The sequence below is a fragment of the Drosophila erecta genome, unplaced genomic scaffold, assembly GCF_003286155.1.
Source record: "Drosophila erecta strain 14021-0224.00,06,07 unplaced genomic scaffold, DereRS2 tig00000021-arrow-pilon, whole genome shotgun sequence".
NCBI classification, from domain to species: Eukaryota; Metazoa; Arthropoda; class Insecta; order Diptera; family Drosophilidae; genus Drosophila; species Drosophila erecta.
In genome coordinates this window covers 14,946,314-14,964,449 of record NW_020825198.1, presented here as the reverse complement: position 1 = coordinate 14,964,449, position 18,136 = coordinate 14,946,314, and the positions used below count along the sequence as shown (strand labels likewise).

The following is an 18,136-nucleotide window of genomic DNA, read 5'->3' as shown; positions in this document are numbered from 1 at the left end:
GTTGGTTTTGGACCAGGCTGGCAGGCTTGGCATATAAATTTCAACGGCCAACGCAGCTAGCCGAGGACTCGGCATTGGTCGAGTTCCAAATTTATAGCCACACACTTCTCCAATTTCCCGTTTTAGCCGAGAGCATATGGTTTCGGATTTACTTCCATTGTTTATCTGTAGTTTCGCTGCCCCACATATCATGTTGCATGCTATTATTGTTAATTGATGAATGGAAATTGCTTGTTACATTACACCGCTTTGTAAGCCCCCAAGTATCGAAGTCTAACACCTGGCTGAGATGTTGATTTCATATAAACTCGATAGCAGTTTGAGTTCCATTTGAATTTCATTTGAGTGTTTGTCTGTTCACTTTCGATAGAATCCAATATATGACCAAGGACATATTCATTTAAAGAAAGTATTAAACACTTTACTTCTTTTTCAACGGCAAAGATCTTTGCAATATTTATATTATGCGGACTGGTGACAAAACCTCAAGGACTTAACCTTATTTGTTTATCCGTGGTATACTATCAATAAAAACTTAATTTTCTGTTGTTCATCAGTTGGTGTCGCTCCTTAAATCGCATCAGCATCTAACCCGGCTTTAACCCCATGGCACCACCTTAACCCCCACCCGGCCCCACTCCTTTGTCCAAGCCTTGTGGCGCCTGCACGAGGAAGACAGCATTTCAGTCAACTGCAACTGCTGCAATTTCTCATTTTAATAAAAATGCAAATGTCTCTGGCTGAAGAAAGTCAAGCTAGCATCAGCTGGTTGTCTCTTTCTATTATCGCTATACCCGTCACTACCACCATTTTTTCTCTTTTCCTCTGGTATCCATTGCTCATATTAAACGCCGGCAAACTTTTCGATTTTACGGTATAACGAAAACAAATGCAAGAGCTTTCAAAAAAGTAGCAGAAGGAAAAAAAAATTACGCCAAGCAAATAAGTTTTCAATAAGGTCCTTAAGAATGTTAAAAGGAATGAAAATAGAGGATTGTCGTCGGCTGAACGTTGAGTAAAACAAAGTGTCAGTTTACAGCTGTCAGTGCCCAAAGGACATATCATCGCACTCCCTCGCTCCCAGTGTTCCCCTCTCTGTCCCACTATTTCCGGCCCTGTTGCTGATTCGCATTTAAAGTTGGGGCAGCCAGATGGGGCCGCAATGTTGGCGGATTGTAGTGGTGACAATTGGAAAGTGTTGCACTGTTAATATTGTTAAATGGATCATTTCATGTGATTTAGGTTGGCATATCTTCGCTAGAAAATGCTGCCCATTAATTCCCTAATTTCTAAATTGCATTTCACGCGTTTATTTTCCGTGCCTTTGCTAGAATCTGGATTAAAAAGTCTGTTCGCTGACTTTTGTTTTATAAGTCCTAATAAATGTTCTAGTTTCTTTTCAGGAATTCTGTCAAAAGCAAGAGTCTCAAGTTGATTTTGTTGTAGAACAGGGAATTGACGCCAGTTCAATTGTTAATTTTACAATTCTCCCCCTATCAGGAGATTAAATTTTGGGCTTGCAATGTCCTGCCAGCACCACTGCCAAAATATAGCCCACTTGGCCAACACCACACATCGGGCATTGAGCCGTGCGGGCCGGGCTTAATTAATCTAATTGAAATAATGGCAGCGACAGGCGAGAGTCGCACATATGGCCGGCTTACGGCCACTAACAATGGCTTAGGACAATGCCGGCTCCCTATAAAGTAGATCCCAGATTGCAGTGGCATGAGGACCCTGAGCAACAAAAGGCTCTTTGTTTGCAGTGAGGTGGGTGCGGCACTTGAAGCGTGCACTGTTTTAGATAGCCAGGCTGGAATCTACTTAATTGGGAATCTCGTTAACGGCGCCACTTAAAGTGGCAGCGGTTAAGGTCAACACCACGCACTCTGCTCTCAGATTTAATTACACATATTTGGCGGTGAAAATTTGCATTAGCGAAGAGAACATAGATCAAATAATCTCTACGGCTTAATACGAAATGTTAAATAGGACCTTGGGCTTGAAAGGTTAATATAAAATGATTGAAATGCTGTTAATATACAAAGATTCTGACCAACAACTTTTTTAGGGACAGATATTGGCTGGAAATCACTTAAAAGTTCGTTATATCACACACTTTTCCACACACTTTAATTTGGATCATTGCTGCATGCTGATGAACAGACTAAAAGACCACCAAAGATTTAAAGCTTTTCCCGTTCCAACACCGGCATATCTTTCGACTTGTGCTCCTTGGAGTCCTCCACCTTGCCCACAAACTTCTCCACCGTGCTGACGACCCTATCGACATTGCTGCCCACGAACTGGATCAGTGTCACTCGGTTTTTGATGATCAGGAATGTGGGCATGCTGTTGACCTCGTACTGAACGGCCAGATCCTCGTTCAGATCCACGTCGATCTTGAGCACCAGCATCCGTCCGAAGTAGTCCAGTGCCAGTTGCTCTAAACGAGGACCAATCATCGCGCAAGGACCACACCAGCTGGCATAGAACTCGACGAGCACGTGTTGGGTGGCTCCCGCATCATCGATGAGCTTATCGAAGTAACTCTTTGAATCCACCACGATGACCTTCTTCTGCATGGCAGCCATCGGAAGCCTCCGTTTGAGAAACTAATTTCAAAAATTTTCCCACAATATTACAAACTACAAATTTGGGTTTTTTAAGCGTTGTTCGGTAAATGACAATTGCTTCTTAGCTAGTTGCGAATCACAGCGCATGCCCTTCATTTTCAGCTAATGGATGTGCTTTGTGTTTAGTCGGTGGGCGTTTTCCGGCTGGCAACTTTTTTAATTGTTGTTGGGGCTTTTCTTCCTAGACCAAGTTAGTGTTGCACTTTTCAGTGGTTTGAGGGTCTTACTACTTTTTGTATTCAATTATAAATACATTCCAAAATAAATAAAAACTTCTAGCACCGAAAAAATCAATAAGGGGACTTTTTTTGTTATTAAAATTTAAAACATTTCCAAAGAAAGGTTTTCAAATTGATTAAATTTTGTTTTCATCTTTATTAGCATTTTAAGTATATGTTGAAAAACTAAGCTCTTTTTGGTTTGTTGTGCTTAAACATAACAACCATATATCGTTAATGTGTCGCAACTTTTCGAGATGTACATGCTTTAGGGGGCTTAAAAAGGACATTAGTGCCATGTCCTTCCATTCGCTGGATTTTTCATAGTGCTGGCTGCTTGTTTGCCTGGGTTGCATTTGTCACAAATTAAGACAAATGCACCGCAGTATCTTGAGTGTGTTTAAGTCGCCTCGCCCCCTTTCAACTTTCAACTTTGGCTGCCATGTAGTACTATATGTTTGCTTGCCACAATGGGGGCGTTATCTCTTGAGTGTGTTTACCTAAGCCTTTCTCTTACTGTCTTTTTGCTATCTTTTCATGCTTTCCTTTACTTGGCACTTTTTGTACTCTGTGGGATTTTGTTCACGTGGCTGTTTGCGGTTTAAGCCCGCTTCAAGTGTATCTTTCAGTTGATTCTAAAATTCTGTTCGCTGGGCTCTTTAAGCTCTTGGCACTTGGCATTGAGATAGTCGTTGATAATCCGGTGGCTGTATTTCGGATTACAGAGCGAAAAATGATCTTTTTATCTCTGCAATATATACGAATCTGGTTTTATTTGACAGATTTTCTCAGTATTCCAAAAATATATTTTAATGCCAGCATTAATGGCAGAACATATTATACGTATACCATTTTAATCAACCATTAATTGTAAGGCAACTTTCTCAACCCAACACATTTTTTAATATAGCAGAGGAATTTGCATTTTTAGTTTGAATTGAGAGAGATATTTTGCAGTGTATTGTTGTTTTTTGCGTCTCTTAATCTGCGACTTGCATAACCTAATGAGCGGCGCTTTGCGACGGAACGAAACGGAATGGAACGGAAATGGCTGTCGCGTGTGCAACGCTGGTGCAACATGTTGTGCAATCAGTTCAACATCCGGTAGTAGCAAGGATTTTTCGCGCCTGCCAGCGAAAGTGCTGACCTCGAACCGCCGACAGAACGTTGCGAATGCTAAAGGTAATAAAAAGACGGGCATGAGAGTACCAGGCGAGTGGAATAAGTCACGTAGCTGGCAAGACAAATTGCTTCAAGTGCTTGAAACACGCTGGTGGACTTTTAGTTTCCTCGGGCTAGTCGGTTATGCGGATAGACAGTTATTTTTATTGCGCATACGCCATGTGGCTGGCATGCGGATTAAATACATACGTATATGTATGCTTTTTGCGGTCAACTAGAAAATGGGGTCGAAATGGGGCTGGGATTGCTGTTACTCTTCTCTAGTCACAAATCAAATTTCGGTGGCTCTGAATCAGAAGATCCGGAATGCGTGATGGATTTCCTTGGGTTTTAGTGCGAACCATTTTACGTTGATGGATATAGTTGGGATATATGCACTTATACTTATATTTCACACCCAGCTCAAGGCATATTAGCACCGCCAGGAAATCTGAGAAATTTGTTCGTCATAGTGTGAAGTTTTGCGATAAGCGAGAAATTCCAGCAATTTGCCCTCCTAAGTGTGCCGTTTTCAGGATTTCTGCAGTTTGGCTTTGGCTTTCTGCTCTCGGCTTGCAGGTCAGCAGATGGTTTTGTGCGTTCCGGGCCACATAATTGGCTTTTGTTTTCCGAAACAACAACGGAATTGGTGTTACCGAGCACGTTTAAGCATGTCAATGCCAGATGCTGGCTGACAAAATGATGAACAATCCGTACACACAACACTGGAAGCAGAAGACCAGAAGACAAGACCTAATACCAACACCGGCATCCAAACGGCAATTTAAGTTAACAAGTTTATGAGCTCCGTCCTACGACAATGAAAGTCCCTGCATTCCGTTTTATAGTGCGTCGAACTTTGGGCCAAAGGCCCACACTTCCTGTCACCTTTACTTCCGCTTCCCATATTGCGACACTGAGGGAAAAACTGCAGTATTTCCCTATTGAGACACTAAGGGGAAAACAACAGTATTTCCTATAATAAAATACCAGTCATTTTTCTAAATTTTCTTCTTCAATTCCATTTTACAGCTGGATTTTGTAATACCATATTTAACTCTTTATTTATTTTCAATGCAGCAATTAATGGAATTTCTTACTGTGCAGTGCGGCACATTCATGTGGTATGGTTCCCATTCCCGCCTTTGTCAACGAAAATCTCTCGAAAACACAAGCAAATTTTATTTGCTGCCAAAAATGTTGATGTTCGAACCGAAGCTGGAGATTTTCCCATTTCCCAGGCACTCGGCTCCAGCATTTTCCCCTAGCTGTTCCTGTTGTTCCTGTTCTGCTTCTGGGACTGCCGAACTTGGGCTTACCCCTAACCACATGACAGTTGGCATTTGGCGGTGCTGAGCCTTGTAATGAGCTTGGGCGTGTGGAAGGAGGTCCTTTTAGGGGGAGGATAAACAGGAGTAACAGGAGGCGTTGGCGCATAAACAGGAATACGAGCACGGCCCTGGGCTTGGAGCATTCACAGTTTTTACAAGCTGCTAATGTTGGGGGGAGCGACTTTTGTTGGTTTTGTGTTCGGCGCAACCGTGTGAATGGGATTTGCATTTGCCTACTGAATTTGGCAGCCAGAAGTCCTTTTATGTCCGGGCTTTGGTGAGAATCCGCAAATTGGGAGGCTGCAACTCATTGGAATTGCTTCATTCGGGCTCAGAGTTGGCGCGGTACTTATCGACCCCATGGAAATTGGGCTGACTGTACTTGGCCGCGTGACAGTAGGCCTATTTTATTTTTTCCCCACTTAGACGAAGGATTTTGTATGTAAGCCTTACTGCCGAATAGTGCCCATAAAGAGCTTCTGTTGAAGTCTTCGAGGACATTTAGAGAAATAATATTAACGAGTAACGAATTTAGTTAGTATATTCAATTATTGGTAAATTAGAATTATTCAAACCCGGTTAATATTCCATCTTCTTAATTATAACCTAATCTTAAGTATTCTCAAACCTATTATACGATTGTAAACAATTGACTTTAGATTGCAAGAAATCGACTGCTGACTGTAGTTGACGCAAATCGAAACCCATCTTGCCAGCTGCCCCATAATTAATCACTTTAAAATGCAAATATTTTGCCAATACTTGGCTGACAGCTTGCAAAATGCCTCAATAAACTAAATGCCACCAGCAGCAAACATCAGCTCCCTAAGCAACTCTCCTCGAAGTCCTTCGCCACTTTTGCAACCCCTTAACCCACGACTCGGGCAAAGTTTCAATCAATCAAATGCCATGATAGAAATCATCAGCAGCAGGCCGTGAGCAAAAAGGATAAAGGCAGTTGAGCAACTCCCCACTGAGCTCGACGAGTGGCATATAAACCACATGTGCCCCAACATTTTACGCCCCAGATGGCGAAAGGAGTCGCTCTTTTCCCGAACGGGTTGCCCTGCTCCTGGTCCTGTCCCTGCCTCTGATCCTGCTCCACAGCCTTTCCTTACCTCCTAACAAGCTGCGTCAACAAACTAAACCACTTTGAAATTAACACGTTACATTGACATTGACAGCATTATGCGTGGCATGCCAAGTGTTGCTGAAACTAGAAACTGGAGCAGGAGCTCACACTCAAAAAAAAAAAAGAGTTATATAAATATTAAAAAAACAGTACACAATGCATATACCCAGCAAACATGACGTTAAATCTACCCCAAACAGAAACGAGCTTATTTTAAACTTGTTTTTGGATATTTTTGATAGATATTGTAAAATATTTATTTAGCAGAGATTTCTCCTAAGTACAGCTCCATGATGAGGCAATGGCAAGCTGTCACTTACTGAAGTATCGCCGAATGCTGGGCGGGAAAAAAGCGGAAAGGGGTTCGTTCGCACAGAAGCGGAAGTCGCGCAAAAAAGGCAATTTCCGTTGTGTGGTGTGCGCAGAAATGGCCGAAAGGGGCATGGAGTGTGGGGGGTGGCTGCCACCCGAAACGCGGTGGCATCTCTGGCACTGGAATTACCAATTCAAATGTCAGGCTATGGCGAAACACTTCATGCGGAATTAAATTCAGTGTCAATTGGTATACCGCCTAACGAGAACTGTACGCTGCTGCTTGAATCCGAATGCAAGAATTCGGCCGCCTTAACCCATTAGTTACCCGGCAAGGTTAAGGCTCCGGGGTTCTTGAGAATTGTTACCTTCCACTTGTGTTTTTTTTCGCCCACCAACCCAAACAATTTTTCAACTTCATCCATTCTTTCACTTTGCTTTCCATCTTTTTTTTTGTTTAATTTTGGTGCGTGCTTGAACTGACCCAACAGAATTTATGTTTGGCAGGGATAACCCCCAACTAACCGGAAAAGGGCTAAAAGCAAGAATTAGTCAGCGGCTTGGGACCCGGCGGCATTGAAAAGTGCAAGTACAGCAAAAGCAAACTGTGCGGAAATATTTAAGGACTGAAGAGCTCTCGGATTCGTTTGTTGAATGGGTGCCAGAGCTGTTTGCGATAATTGAAGGTGCTGGAAGGGACTGGGGAACGCAATCTATATTATTTATAGTTCAGTTCTCGATAGGGAGCTGTCGTAGACTTTTATCGGCGCCACAATCTTTTTAGTTGGTATATGAACACTATCCGATAATTTCATCTATCAGTTGTAAAATGAATTGTAGATTTTATAACTGACAGCCAAAGTCTTTGGTTCTGGCACAGTTACCAAACGAGCTATACCTATGCAAAACATAAATTACTACTAAATTGTAGTACAATTGAATATGATTTCTAAAATCCATTTGGTTCCATTTACATTTTATTGATATTCTCAAAATTGTTTTCAAATTATGTAGACCAACAATCACAATATTTCATGCAGCCATGCCAGCGGATTCCTTCCTCCAACTTTTCATGGGGTTTTTATGCTTGGTGTCCCTCCAGTAAAAGTGAATTATATTACATGAAATTCTTTCTTTTGGGGTTATTTGAGGATTTGATTGCCTTTTGATATTCGTTGTAGTCGCTTGGCAATTTTCCCGCAGACACAAATATCCAAACAATAGATTTGTTGCCTCAGCAATTTGTTTATACGCTATAAATTTTTTGCAAATCAACGATAATGCAATTTGTTTGCGTACATCTTATTTTCTTTCCGAACTTTGATTTCCTTTTTTCATTTGTATTTGTATTTTTTCCTATTCTGTCCATTCCATTTTTGTTGTTTTTTGCTCCCATTTAATGTGAAAAAATGTTCACTTTATTGGAGGTCAATGTGTTTGCGTTTTTTGTGTGCAGATTTACGAGTCTCAGAGTCAAATTTGTTCGTTATAATATTTCAAGAGTCCGACACTTGGTCGATTTTACTTTTTTGTTACTGTCGCCGGTTGTGAATTCGGGACGGAATAAATATTGGCTGGATATATGTATATGTATTTTAATTATGTTGTAAATTAGCCAAGGGGGCGGAAAGTCTAACAAATTAAAAATGGGAGGTGGAGGAAATGGATTTATTATAATCGATTTAAATAAGAAAGTGTAGAAAACTATTTTAAGCATTAAAGCTTTGAGAACAGCTTTGATTTATTGAAATAACATCGCTAGAGTGTTTATTTATTACTCATATATTAAACACAATCAACGTGCAAAGCTCCCATTTCAAGGACCTAAATCCCCTTTGGGAATCCACTTTTTAGGCCTAAACATTCCGTTTTATTGTGCCCATTCGCTTGGAAAGCAGCATGGCTAGTGTTTATCGGTTTTCATTACGGATTCTTTGAATGGCTGCTCTCGCATTAATTTTCGCACACATTTTGCTGGCAATAAATGCGCTTTGAAATCATTTATCTACTCGTTTCCAGCCTCTGCCAGCCCCTATTTCATTTGAGGTCCTTTCATCCAGGCCAAATGCATTCCGCATGCCTCCCCCGACCGATGCCCCTGCAATGCGACGAATAATTTTTATTAAAATGTCAACAGCCTGGCAATGAGCATTGCAATTGGTTCTGCCACTCCCTTTTCATTTTTGCTACCCGGCCTTCTGTTCGCCTGCCAAGAGTTTAAAATGTTGGCCAGGACATTGCTGCGAAAGAGATAGAAGTTTGCCAAAAGGAGACCAAACATGTCAAGGCGCAGAGTGGCTGGGAATTGCAGCCGACTTTCGGGCGCTGGAACACGTTTCATATGGGGGCCATACTCACAAATGAGGCTAATACAAAAACGTGCAGCAATTACAACCACAATCTATGGAAATTGCCGGCCCAGTAAATGGAATCATAAGCGAACCGAATTGCAGAACTTAAAGTCAACTTGGCACAAGAAAGAAATCTTTTGTAGCGGAAGGTTGAACAGAAAGTTTGGGAAAGTTAAGCCGGATATACCAGAATGAAAAATTCTCTACTCTTTAACTTCCAAAAGATCTCTGCAATTAATTCAAATGATTCAATATTAATTATGCGTTTAATTTAAGTGGCCTGAAGCTAGTATTTAAACAAAATATGAATAAATGGAATGATCAAAAGGAAATGATTCAAACTCAACTCAACTTACAAATCTGTACTGTTTTAATTTTAAAATCCTTTCCACGTTCTGCTTTTAATTAACAGCGAAAAGCGTAACTTTTTCAACATAATCCTTTTGGAAAAACAATTAGACCCTCTTAAAGGGCATAGGAACTGCAACGAATTCCATTTACAGCTTTTGGGATTTGTAGGGCAGGCAAGCAGAAGCGAGCGGAAACAAAAAATATTTTTAAATGTGGAAAACGGTTCCGATTCTGGCTCGACGGCTGCAAATTGTCCGCTCATGAGTTGCAGCTTAGTTGGCTAAAAAAAAGGGCCAACAGAGGCGCAAAAAGGGAACAGAGAAACAGCTTAGAGGTACCAAACCCAAAAAAAAAGAACGACGGGATGCCAACTACTGCCCAAGAGTCTATAAAGCTTTCCCCCTTTTTCCACCCATTTGAAGCCATCTCTGCCTCCAAGTACGCACTTCAATTAACTGTTTTACCAGCGCCAGTTTGTCCAAAGGCGTTGGAAAAAAATATATAAAAACTTTAAAATGTCTGCCCCATTGGGAATAAAAGTTTATTGAATATCGTAAATGTTTACGATATACAAGAAGCCCTCCTGTGGCCAGTCTCAAGTTCAAGGAAGTCGAATTAAATTTGTTATTGCTACCTCGTCACCCTTTTTGTATCCTTGGAATTTCAGGCTCTGCGGTTGCTCCTCTGGCTGTCTCAAAGCGATAAAATTGGAGATTTATATGACAATTAAATGGCTCAATTAGGCTGCACCATGGCAATTGTGGTACTTATATATGTGCCTTTGTGTGGCGAAGAAGGGTTAAGGATCGGAAGTGTGAAATCTAATTAAATTTCAAAGGTGCTCTTGGGAACGCTACAATTCTTTGGAAGTGGACCAGAAGCACAAGTTGTGACTAGTTACTTTGTATGCTAATCGATGTGAACATCGTGGTCATCTTTTAGAATGCCACCGAGAATTTAACAAAGCTTACACTTGTGCTATAAAAAAATATGCTTGTATTGAATTGTCGTCCTTAAATTGCATAGAAATCCAAGGTGTTTCGTTTAAGTACATGCTATTTACTTTATTGAAACAATTACTCGGGCTTAAGTCTCCACTTAACCGTGCATTTTTCCTTTTTATTACCCACATACGCACAAATACGAATATGATCGTTTGCTCGATGACAGGAGTAAGTCAAAAACTCATTTCGTGAAAAGCAATAATGCAAAATACTTAAATGGCCATCAGAAATACACTTATGAGGCATACTCGTACAGCTGGCCATAAAGGCGGCCCACGGACCAAACTTTTCCTTTCTTTCCTTCCCTTCACTTTTCCCAACGCCATTCAGAAAAGCCATCAAACTACAACTGGCCGCACCTCTTGCTGCCGTCTCTTTCGCACGGCAGCCACCTTTCTCTTTCTTTCGGGCCCAGCACATCTGGCGCTCCGCTTTTCGCCCCCTTCTTCCAGCTCGTTGGGCTCAAGTTTTATTTGTCGCAAAAATATTTCATTGTTGCAAGTTCATAAATAAGCATATAAATTTAATTTAATGTAAGGCAGCAAGGATCTAGGCTGGCTGTCAGCTTTAACAATGTCCTTGCACGCAAATATAGAGGGCTGCTTATATAGATACAAATTTACGGACCACACGTTTCCAGCTTATTAATGTCGCCTACACGTAGAGGAGATTGCATTTAATAACCAAGTGGAGGGTAATAAAAAAACTTGGGTCAAGTTTCGCACGGCGAAATGAAAAAATTAATCCCGTCGTGTTCCAACCGCGTAGTTAAACTAGTTTTAATGGCAACAAAAAAGTTGGTAGGAGCTGCCAAAAAAGAAAACTTTTGGTACTTGCCATTTTAGTAAGTAAAAAAGCTTTGGAGGCGAAAAATCTTCTTGGTTGAAAATGCTCCTGAGCATCGTTACGCAGAGTCTCTAAGCCAACTCAAAACACCAATAATAAAATCAAATATTTACTATTTTCATATAATTGAAGCCAAAAAAGTCAGAGCATTGGCTGAGTTTTTCGCACAGATAAGAAAGTCATAAGGAAAACAAAAGCAAGATGAGCTTCTCTTCAGGCTAAATGTCCTTTGGGGATTCAGTAGGAGATTAAAGGAATCACTGGGCATCACTGGGAGGTGAAAATGGAAGCCTAGAGACGCAAATTATGAGATATCAATTTGCAATTATAGGGAGAGAAAACAGAAATGATAATTCAATTTTTGTATAACAAAGGTCCAATTTCCTATCACTTATCTTAAAGTGAGCGGCGACCAAGTTATTTGTCTGCGTTTTATTTACTTGCTCACAAGGTTTTGATTTATAATGTATTCAGTTCTTCAAAGTCATATGGCCAGAACGATAAAGCCGTGTATAAGCCTGCCAACGAGTCACTTGGCCAATTTATGGGCCAGTTTATCTGGAGCTGTCAACAAAGTGCCAAACAAAAAGATTTTCTATAAAAGGTTTCACCAGCTGGAAAAAGTCCAGAGAAGTGATAAGCAGATAATTATTATAATAAGTGAGTGACTAACAATGAAGTATGGCCGAAGGTCGCAAACAAATTTTAATAAAATTAGGCGATAAGCCTGAAAAAGTTAATTGGTTTAATGGTGCCTTCGAAAGTTTATTACTTTTGAATAGAATTCTTTTCTGGCTCAGCCAGTTAAGAGAAAGTTTACAACATTTTTGCTGAATTGCTCCTTTGCAGGAAAAATATTTTTTCAAGTGACAAACTTTTGGCAAAACTTCAAAGATTATAAGTTTGCCGGAAAGGATTATAAACTTGAAAATTTTCAATCAAATGAAATTGAAAGATTAATTGAAAGATACCTTAAGACCGGAAGGAAATACTTTTTAACTTAAATTGTAACATTTTGACAAAGAAGTAAAGTCCCATTTTAAATCCTTGGTTTTCATTTCTAGGGCTAATCCAGCCAAAAAGCCCGGAGCTCATTGCCAAAAAATGACAATGGGCGAGGAAAAACAAGACTATTAATTAATATGAAAAAAAATACAACATTTTACCACAAGGGAATTCAAATAAAAGCAAACAAAATCAAAACAAACCACGAGGGCCTGAACAACAAATTAGCAACAGTCGTTAGTCGTGCGTTCTCTTTCTCCGTACATCTGTCGGTCCCTTTCGCACAACAAACTGTTCCAAGGTTTTGCTGCAAAGTTCCTTTTGTTCTTGGCAAACACAAACACACATATCCATAATGGTTGGACCGCAAGCGATACGATGAGGACCCAATAAAATCTTAGTTTCTACACTAGAAAAATTTGTTTCTGATTAGTTGGGAGAATAAGAGAGCTGTTTATTGAATTTATATATATGTGCCACTACCAAATTTCTTTGGGTGCACGAGAGGCCTCCAAAAATAGTTGCCTGCAATTTAAATATTGATTTTGAGCCCGCTTTTGGGTCTCTTCCAGTTCTGCTTTGAGCAAATGTTTACAACTCAAACCGAAGAAAAAAGAAAACCGTTTTGGAGAAATTCGAGTGGGATAGGTCATCAAATAGGACTGAGCCTTTGTCTTTCGGCCATTTGGCAAACATGTTCGAGATACTTTTGTTTGTTTGCCCGCGCCCAAACAATTTCTCTCCGGCATTTCAAGCATAATTTGCGTGCCCAATGATAATTTCAATGGTAATTTGAATGCAAATAAGTGGATACAAGATACGTTTGTGCTTTGGCCATCTATTTAATCGGCATTAGTCAGATACAGTAATTTTGGCCGGGGGAATCCCTTTGAAGTCAATGCCACTCTGAAGTTCTAGGTAATTGTAAACAGCAACTTATGCTCGGACTCATGTGAACAAATTTATGGATTGAAGAATGGTTTAGATAATGCCGCTCTAGACGTTATAATCTTGTTCGTATTGTCGGTATTTGTGCTATCAATGATTGGCAACAGAGCGCGTGATTTATATGGCCAACTTGATTGGAACTGCTTTTCATTCCATTTTTCTTGAACTCGTTTCCTTCCTAAGAAACTTTGTCCAATTTCGCTGGTAAATTTACTTTCAATGTGAAATCTAGCCAAATAACTCAAAAAGCTGAACGAGAAGAGGAGGGTGTCCTGGGGTACATATTTGAGAAATGAGTTAATTAAGTTTTCAACTTCTGCTGAGCTGGGGAAAATTAGCTGCAACTTTGACGGACAAGTGCGACATAATGAGTGCAATTGGGATGAAGTGGGGAAATAATAGAGAAAAGGGGAGAACTGGGGACAATTATATAGTCCAAACTAATTTTTGCAAAAGAAGTGTTACTTTTTATGTAAATGTTGAAGAACACTATTAAAAAGTAGACAAAATGCTGATTTATTGAGGAAAGTAAACGTATATTCATTTGGAAATGCATTTGTCATTTCTGGATCACAAATACTTTACTGCTAAGCAAACGATTTCCAGTTTTCAGCTAATCTCAATTAAGGACCATAAATAAGTGCTTCTTATCTCGGTTTCCAAAGTTATGGCCCGCACACTTGTAAGCACAAGATTCACATAATACTACGATTAGATAATGCAATTGCCCGGCAATTGGCCATAAACCTTAAAATCCGATTAGACTAATGTGTACGAGTAGAACCAGAAAGAAGTGTTGAGCTCCACGTAAAGTTCAAAAAATAAATTAGACAAAGGCATGCCCATCGTCACCTTGGAATTTCACTCGAAAACTCGTTTCTTTGTCTCGCGCACTACAGAAGAAAATAAAACCCGCCGTAATTGTAAGGGTAATCAAATAAATTAGTCGAGTACGTGCAAGTGCGTTATTTTCAGCACATTAAGTGATGAATTTAGTTTTGTTGTACGGACCGAGTGAATATATGAATGAATGAACGGATGGATGGGTGGGCGGTGCAACCGGATGGAGCACTCTAAAAAAAAAAAAAAAAAAAACAAAAAACCGAAAACTAGACTGAATGAATCAACTCGACGGGTTGTAATGGCCACTGACGATCTGCCCGGCATTAAGACAATCATTTTAATTGGAGTGCCACTTGCGTACATGCAACCAAATCCCAACGCGACTAGGGCATCGGCCCTCTCGCTCCCTCGGTCTCTCCCTCTCCCTCTGCAACTCTGTCGCTGTCTCTGTCTGTCAATTGTCGGATGTGCCACTAAGCGCTTGATAAAAAGTTTTTGGCCCGCGCTGCGGATATTGTTTTTAGTTTTTGGTATTTACTTTGGGTTTTAAGCTGCCGCAGATTGTCCAGTGGCTGGATAAAGTATATTTTATTTAATCTTCTGCTGAAGCTACTTTGGTGTTATGCAACACTGGCCATTTGGGTCGCGTTTTTGGCCAAACTGATGGTAGTTACACAATATACCCCCAAGCTGGTAGTCATCATCGTTAACTCTTTGGTGAGTTAAAAATTTTCTTATTTAATAATTTGTGCGGCATCAACAATCATTTACATCTGAAAGTCAAATAAAAACTAATCATGTTTACATTTAATAACCGCGCTTATCAGCTAATATTAAAGTTCAAAATTAATTAACAACCTAATCGTGCTAATATGAAACAGATTTAATTGAATGCCTAGCAACTATGCGAACGCAACTATTCCGAAATGGCGATCCATAAAAGTTTGGCCAATTTGTAAATAAACGAAAACCACACTGTCCACAAAGCCGCAAATGGAAAATCCTAGTTCAATGCAATGCAACAGTTGCAATAAACATAATTATGTGCCTTAATGAGATTTGGGGTTTTGCTGCAATTAAGCAGAGCGAAAAAAGATGTACAGGGTTTACCCCAAATTATTAGTTCGACCGGAATAAATCTATATCAGTTGCCCACTTTAATCATGCGGAGGCTCGAAGGTCCCATTGCCATTTTAATTTTAATACCAAAAGGTGTGTGTGCGTGAAAGGCCATTGAGCAGACGTGTTCGAGTGTGAGTGGGAAAACCCCTGCACCACACGACGGGCCTCTAAAACATTTTCCACCCCACCCCCTACTTCGCAACCACACTTGTTTGCACATTTCCCATTTGACGTACTCGGTCGGCTTTCAATGTTAATTATACTTGTTGGGCACAGCCCACGCCTCTTTTTCTGGCATCCCCCACATCGCCCACTCGCCCACTCGCAATGCCACTCATTATGCAGCTCATATGGGATCCATGGAGCATATAAACCATATAAAAGTGAGCATGTTTTCAACAGATTTTCCTGCATCCAGAGACCCTCTTGTAAAGCCATTTGCTGGCATTTGTGCGGGCCATTTTGTTATTTTTTTGTTCAGCCTTCTCATTTCTTCTTTGGCCGCTTTTTCCTTTCTCCGCTCGCTGTTTGTCCAACCTTTTCAGCGTTTTATTATAAATATGAAAATTAATCACTCAGCCAAGTCAAGGGCCCCGAAAATTTGTTGGCCATTCCGAATGGTCCTCTAATTAGCTCATTTCAAGCGGAATGCGAAGCTTGATTACCGCTGACTTTCCCCATTCACTCTTTCGCTCTTTCGAAAGGATCAAATAAATATATCGGCAACACGGAGTTGCTTAATGTTGCAGACTGGACATTAAATGTGCTCATTACTCAAGCGGAGTTTATTGAGGAATTATTGCAAAAGCAGGGAAACCGTAATAAGTCGAAAGGAAGCTGGCGTTTTTCATGATGGAAAATAAGGTATTTCATTTTTATTTTAGTTGGCTAATAAATGTTTTAAGCAAAGTTTTATTAAGCAAGGCAAATCACTAAAATGTAGTGAGCATTGGAGCGAGGAAATTAGTCTGGTATACCATAAATATACATAAGGTGTTAAAGTATATTCTTCTACGATTTCTAAGCAACTTAAATTATTTTTTCATATTTTACAGAAAGTGGAACTGAACAACCCCGGTTTCTTTCTGATTTTAATTTCTAACAGAAAGAACATTTGAGTCCTGACTTATGGTCAACGTGCCACTGTGTCTGTGACTTGTTTATTTGCCTTTTTAATGGGTCGCACTTGGCGTGATTTTATTTCAAGCTCGCAACACGCGGCGCATACGCAATATTGGCGCTTTGAATTAGGCTATGAAATTTGTGCGGCGGTAGTGAAAACTATGCCAGCAAAGGGCATTTGAGTCTCGAAAAAACCCATGCAGTACTTTTGTCAAATCATCGAGGGACCAGGACTAGAAAAACAAAAAAAAAAACAAATAACGTTGAATCCGGGGCAATAACTCTAGCTGGAAACGAAACCGAAACAAACTCAATTGGGCATGGTCGGTGAGTCCAAGTTTTTGGCTTGGTTTTATTTTCATTTTCATTTGCCAAACGGGGCCACTTGAATGCGCAATGAAGCTCGCGGCCAGAGTCAAAAAACAACAAGTTCCATAGGACTTGGCAGTCCGTACGGACCAGACTTTTTACATTTTTGCATAAATTCAACGCGCCATCCGTTTATTTTGGGTTGCACAATTTAAGCGATTTCCGTGACTATCACTGAAGATTTGTTGCCGCAGAATCTGCAGGCGAACGCTGCTCAAAATTCATAAAACGAATGGCTGCGAAATGGCTGCTGGCTGCTGGCTGGCTGGCAAAATGGATGGAAAATGGCCGGAAACGTGGGGCGAAGTGCAACAGCCGCACTCGAGCTTATTGTTGACATTTAGCGCCGGCAGCTCCAGCGGCTCGCCATTCCGCCCACGGAAATCTCCTTTCCAACCGCAATCCTAGTGTTAATTAAGCTTACAGAGCGGCCCGAACCGGCAGAATAAAGTTGTTAAGTTTTTGTCAAGCCCGTGGTTGCTGTTGTTTTAGCTGCTGGCGGCTTAATTATTTTTATACATTTTTTGCACATTTTTTGCACATTTTTTGCACATTTTTTCCCACGCTTTTCCGGCTCGTTCTGCAACTTTGTGTCCAGAGCTGTTGGCTTCTCTGGTCATCTCATTAAATCATATCAATTAATTTTTATTCCATTTTCCATTATTATTTTTAAACGTGTCGTATGTGGTGGCAGGTCATTCAAATTTGTTACGCCCGGACAATTATTAATTTGCAAAATATTTAATTGAAGCGCGTTATTTTCTCCTCATAATTGCTTTCAATCATACAATTTGCTTTAACACTGTTTTGATGAAAATTTAAAATCTCAGGTAATGTTTCTGTCATAAAAATGTCTCTTATAAGAATAAGAAAATGACAATGACATTTTTAAAGAATAATATTCTAAAAGCATACAACTTGATTTTTACGAAATTAATTTACCATCTCTCCTAATTCACTTTCGTCACCACTATCACTCAAAGTATTAATAACACCATTAAATTGTGAAAAATTATTTTTAAAAAGCAATAATAATTAAAGCTCAGTTCAATTACTCACGTTTTATAAATTGTTTAATTACTTTAATAAAAGCGCATACAATTTACTTGATTTGTATCAGATAATGTTTCATATTTTATTTCATATAACTCAGTTTGACTTCTGCGTCATAAAATAGCAAAAAAATTTTTAATGGAAGTCAACAAAAAAGATTTTGCTTTGCATATGACAACAAATGGTTTTTTATTTGGCTTTTGCTTTAAGACAGCTTATTCTGATATATTTATATATGAATTTGTTTTCACTTCGCTTTTTGACTTCTTCTTTTTTCAGCTTTCCGATTTTGTGGTTAAGCGGGGAATTTCTAGTTTGATTTGATTATGCAC

General features: G+C 39.9%; 2 protein-coding genes across 4 annotated transcripts in view; both read right to left on the bottom strand.

The window, feature by feature from the left end:
- The window catches only part of LOC6545742 (venom dipeptidyl peptidase 4), a 71,115-nt gene that overhangs the window by 16,225 nt on the left and 36,754 nt on the right, over positions 1–18,136 (bottom strand). The gene's annotated exons all lie outside the window — the stretch shown is intronic.
- Positions 2,115–2,690, bottom strand: LOC6545740 (thioredoxin-2). Its single transcript, XM_001972711.3, has one exon. It carries the CDS (start codon positions 2,592–2,594, stop codon positions 2,187–2,189), a length of 408 nt encoding a protein of 135 aa, XP_001972747.1. The 5' UTR covers positions 2,595–2,690; the 3' UTR covers positions 2,115–2,186.

Coding starts and splice junctions, on each gene's coding strand:
- LOC6545740 (XM_001972711.3), bottom strand. CDS start 2,594: ATGGCTGCCATGCAGAAGAAGGTCATCGTGGTGGATTCAAAGAGTTAC.